General features: G+C 39.4%; 1 protein-coding gene across 3 annotated transcripts in view; it reads right to left on the bottom strand.

Annotated features, from left to right (window-relative positions):
• Positions 1-4,613, bottom strand: part of LOC104817844 (BAG-associated GRAM protein 1-like) — a 6,211-nt gene extending 1,598 nt beyond the window's left edge. The window contains exons 1-14 of one of the 3 annotated variants that reach the window (XM_010547574.1): positions 4,216-4,613; positions 3,853-3,903; positions 3,650-3,747; positions 3,337-3,412; positions 2,437-2,565; positions 2,252-2,298; positions 1,859-1,985; positions 1,612-1,728; positions 1,496-1,525; positions 1,306-1,405; positions 1,010-1,113; positions 313-456; positions 114-218; positions 14-33 (exon numbers count right to left, since the gene is read on the bottom strand). In XM_010547574.1, coding sequence (XP_010545876.1) covers positions 14-33; positions 114-218; positions 313-456; positions 1,010-1,113; positions 1,306-1,405; positions 1,496-1,525; positions 1,612-1,728; positions 1,859-1,985; positions 2,252-2,298; positions 2,437-2,565; positions 3,337-3,412; positions 3,650-3,747; positions 3,853-3,903; positions 4,216-4,416 — 1,349 coding nt within the window. In that variant the 5' untranslated portion in view covers positions 4,417-4,613. Of the gene's footprint in view, positions 1-13; positions 34-113; positions 219-312; positions 457-1,009; positions 1,114-1,305; positions 1,406-1,495; positions 1,526-1,611; positions 1,729-1,858; positions 1,986-2,251; positions 2,299-2,436; positions 2,566-3,336; positions 3,413-3,649; positions 3,748-3,852; positions 3,923-4,215 lie in introns of all 3 variants that reach the window. The other 2 variants (XM_010548300.2, XM_010549102.2) reach the window with 2 other exon arrangements.

The raw sequence follows: 4,613 nt of genomic DNA, 5'->3' as shown, positions 1-4,613 counted from the left end.
TTCATATTCTTCAGCAGGATGCCACAGTTCTATCTGCACATGTTACTAATTCAAATCAAAGCTGAGGATGATATTGTGAAATGAATGAACTAGACAAAGGATGAGATACATACATTAATGTTTTTATCCTTTCGTGCAGACCGATACTCATTAGTGTAAGTGGAATTATCAGACAACAAGATGTTCATGAATTGCTCGGCAGTGTAAGGGAAAACATTCTGCATACAAGAGTATGAAACTAAAAGTTCAAACAAAAATTCTATAAACACTAAGCACTCACAACTATATAAAAAATAATAATCGCGAGCTTACATTGTAGATGTTGACAAGAACTTCCTCCTTGATGAAAGACTGATACTTTTCAGGAACAGCTACACTATCTTCAGGAGCTTTTGTTTCTCCTTGATCATATTTCACCGAGCTACTATGGGCACGTAAAGTGGACTCTGCTCTTTCCTATAAATGGATGGAAGGATAAAAGCCATTCATTCATCTTCCAAGATTTATAAAAAGTATCGTCTATGAAACCATTGGAAGTGCATGATTAAAATGCAAAGCACATGGTCTTTTCCATGTCTACATGTTAAGATTTCAAAAAACGGAAGCATTTTTCAATCTAAAGAATCAAAATATCCCAATTGCATAACTGCAAGCAAAGACAGAAGAAGCATTCTATTGTAAAGGTGAAAACACTGTTTTAAGGATACAAAAGAAAAGAAGACATAATAGTGAATGGCATGCACAAACCAAGCATCCAATCAATGACAATAAAAGAGGATAATTGGAAAAGCAGATTCAAGGCTCCATCAATGCAAATCCCGTTAAGCGTAAGACATCCTGAATTTTCATCACAAAATGGCCACAAAAAGCACAAGTAGAAGTTCCTCCAGGAAATTTGGAAAGGATTGTCCAAATCATTATATCAGGTAACTAGTAAATACATGGAGGCTAAGCTTAATACCAAATCTCCAAACATCAGGGGGGAGGGGGAGAGAGAGAAAGAAAAGACCTTTTCTGCTTCTAACATTGCACGGTAGTTTTTTACTGCACGCTGCAATGCTTTTAAAGCATGATTCCTGTTCCAAAATGATGCAAATTTATACCTCACTCTACCTGAAAATACATGAGGCATTCCAAAGCTTTAGTCCTAGCATCCACAACAGCTAGATGGTAATCAAATGGCAGATTATTAACACTAATTGATGCTGGTTAAGCAGGAATACATAAAGAGAAAATTGCTTCATGAACGAGAGAAGCTACAAACGCTAAAATAAATTTAAACATCCAATTAATTTAATAGCTAACCATCAGGACCCCCGAGAGGAGGAACACCATGTCCACCAGCACCCATCCGTAAAATGATCGTTACAGCCGGGTTTATGAAAGCATGTTGACTTCTACGAATCTATATAACCAATAGAAATTTAAGATGTGATCACTTCAATCATGTGATTAACCATTAGAAGGGAACTGGTGATCAAGAAAAGCTTATTACCTCATCGATATCTCCAAGGGGTATAGCTACCTGTAAAATGCAAGGAAGAAAATGTAAAGCCATCGAAATTGAAATTAATTTTATTAGAAGCTGATACAATGCAGATAAACACTGACCTTCATTTGCTTAGAGAAAACATTAGAGTGGAAACATATGTGCCATGCAGAGATATACATACGGCCATGATACAAAAACGACCTCTCAAGGGCACATGAATAACTGTGCTTGACAACCTAACGAAAATTGCCCAGGCAAGTTAGAGTACTGAATAAACATTGAGGAATTCATTAAAAAAAAGACAACATATTTCAAGTTCTTACACAAGATCCTTACAAGAAGCCTCTAGTTTTCTTACTGACTCACCTCATCTGGGAGAAGATCAAATATTGTCTGCAAAGGCCCTGCCTTTTGATGTACAACTGTTGGCCCTTGCTCATCCAAAGAAACCCTTCTTCTAAAATTGGCTCCAGCAAATCCAGGCATGATCCTACTAGTCAAATTCACTCGTACTAAGTCAATACTCATTACGACTATTTTCACATGATACAGTCGGGCTTGCAGGTCAATTACAAACATAGAAAAGAACGAGGGAAGCATACGTGTTCTAACAGGAACCATTATGGCAAAACGTTCTATAATATATAGAAAGAGAGAATGCACAGACTGCATAATCCAAAATAGTTTATTGTTTTCCTATCCAAACAGGGTGAAAACCAGCAAATAATACATAGAAATTAGTTTGAACAAGAGAATTACCTAGGAGCATTCAGGGGTGGTTTGCTTGTACGAATGTTAAGGCACACCTGAGAATCAGAGCCAGATTTTGATCAGCCTCAATGGAAATAAGAAGGTCCGAGATTTAAAAAGAAAAAGAAAAAAAAAAAGAAGAAAACTTGAGAAGCCAAGTAGAGAATGAAGAGGAAACTAGGAAAAAAGATCACCTGGCCAGATACACTATCCAATGAGTGCCAAACTGGACCTGTCTGCCCTTCGTGTTCCACAGGAATAGTTACTGAACCGAGGACAGTACTCTTCCAAATTATATCCCAATCATGAATTGTTACATTAATCTGCAGTGAAGTATAACAGACGTTATCCTCCCAATGAGGGATCATTCCACATTTTCAATAGCTGAACAGATCTACTGACTACTTTCACATTGGTCATAACACATCTAACAATGTCCACATGACCAAGAAACTCCACTGGCAGTTAAGTTCACTGATAATTAAAAGGCCAAGATTTATAAGTTTCTGGCACACTAGCAGAGAATTCAAGACATGCATCCAGAAGTATAAACTGTATACGACTAACGTAAGAAATAAGCATTTTCAGTATTCTTTACCACTAAACTTTCATACATCAACAACAACAACATCGCTTCATTCCCAAGTTCATATGGGGTCGGCTACATGAATCCTTCTTCTCCACTCATTTCGATCCCGAGTTAACTCTGTCGGTTGCTGCAACACTTCCAAATCGTTTCTAATGACACGCTCCCAACTAAGTCTAGGTTTACCTCTTCCTTTCCTTCTCACCCCTATTCCTATACACTCCACTTCTCTAAACGGCGCATCTATCGGCCTACGTTGTACATGTCCAAACCATCTTAAACGCCCCTCCCCTACACCAATAAACTTCCATATTATGAATAAAAATGTTCATCCTAAGAAATGTGTGTTTCAATATGATGACTGACCCGAGGCATTTGGCCTCGGGAAGAAAACCTTTCTATCTATAGCAAGGAGATTCTGACCAATAAATTTGAAATAGCCAAGTCTCCAACTTTGAACTAGAACGCAAACTCCGAAAGCATAACGGAGGTGGATCAAGGTGATTACCTTAGCAGGAAGTTCATCCGCAGGTAAATTGAACTCCTCACCCCACACGGGATTTCTTGAACCAGGGACCATAGAACTGTAACAAACACAGATATACATTAGACAATCAAAGCTGTATGTAATCCATTAAACAGATACACCGCAAACTCTTTCTTTCTATGGATCGTGGGAAGAAGCATTAAGAGGGACAACACAAAAAGGACTGGCAAGAGACTGGCATCCAAGACAGAACTAATTTTGATCATAAGCTACTCACATATCCCTTAGAAAAGGTTAACATCTAGATCTAATTGAAAAATAAAATATGAACAACCTGAATCGCTTTTCTGAACCACAAGTTATAATAGCATAGGGATCTGATGTTCCATTTAAACTTGCGCCGATAAGATTCTTAGCTGCCAGCAGTTCCACCTGGAGAACTCGAAGGATTACAAGAAGCATAAGTACAAACCCAAGGTTTTTGCACCATTTAATCTGCAGATATGACCCTAATAAATGGCGGAAAATCCAATTTACCTTGATTATGTTTGCAGCAATTGTTTGAGCGGCTCCTCTCAAGTGGCCCATCTGCAAAATAAGTGCAGAACTGCACGTCAAAAAAAAATGGGAAAATTACTCCATGAAAAGCAGCAGCACTTTAGGGCAGTGCATGAAAACGCAAGTGTGTTCTACAAAAATCGGCATCATATATACACTTTACCGGTCAAGAAAGGTTCGATAACACAGTTCAAGTTCTCTCAAGAGATTAAATGATCTGGTCATTCAAATCAGAACCCAAATACAGAAATTATCCGATTCATTGAGTCACCGACAAGCAACAGAGAAATACCCACTCGAAAGCCCAAAAACAAAGTGAATTGGGGAAGGACAAAGTCAAACCTTATCTTTATCAAATATGGCGTCTCCGGAATTAGAATTCTCCAAGAGGTGAGACCGACCAAAACCCTCACCGCCGGCTACGTCATCTCCGTCTCTGTAGGCGAATAAACAATACGCGGTGATCGCAAGCGCTGAAACGGCCACCGCAACCTCAATCTCCCACAACGACGGCACCAGAAACTCCACCGCCGTCTGCACCATCTCCGCCGCCGTCTCCTCCTCTGCTCTCCGCCGGAAAACTACCCCGACTTCCAAACAGCGATCACGCAGGCTAGCGCTTATTCTACACAAGGAAAACCGAGAACAAGACCACCATTGCCGGAGATAAAATTCGCCTTTTGGAAGGGGGGAAGTCAAAAAGACGGGGGAGAGAGAGTGGAAAAAAGAGGATTAGTTGT

The sequence above is a fragment of the Tarenaya hassleriana genome, unplaced genomic scaffold, assembly GCF_000463585.1.
Source record: "Tarenaya hassleriana unplaced genomic scaffold, ASM46358v1 Cleome1, whole genome shotgun sequence".
NCBI classification, from domain to species: domain Eukaryota; kingdom Viridiplantae; phylum Streptophyta; class Magnoliopsida; order Brassicales; family Cleomaceae; genus Tarenaya; species Tarenaya hassleriana.
The sequence above is the reverse complement of the archived record's forward strand: the minus strand, read 5'-3'. Positions and strand labels throughout refer to the sequence as shown.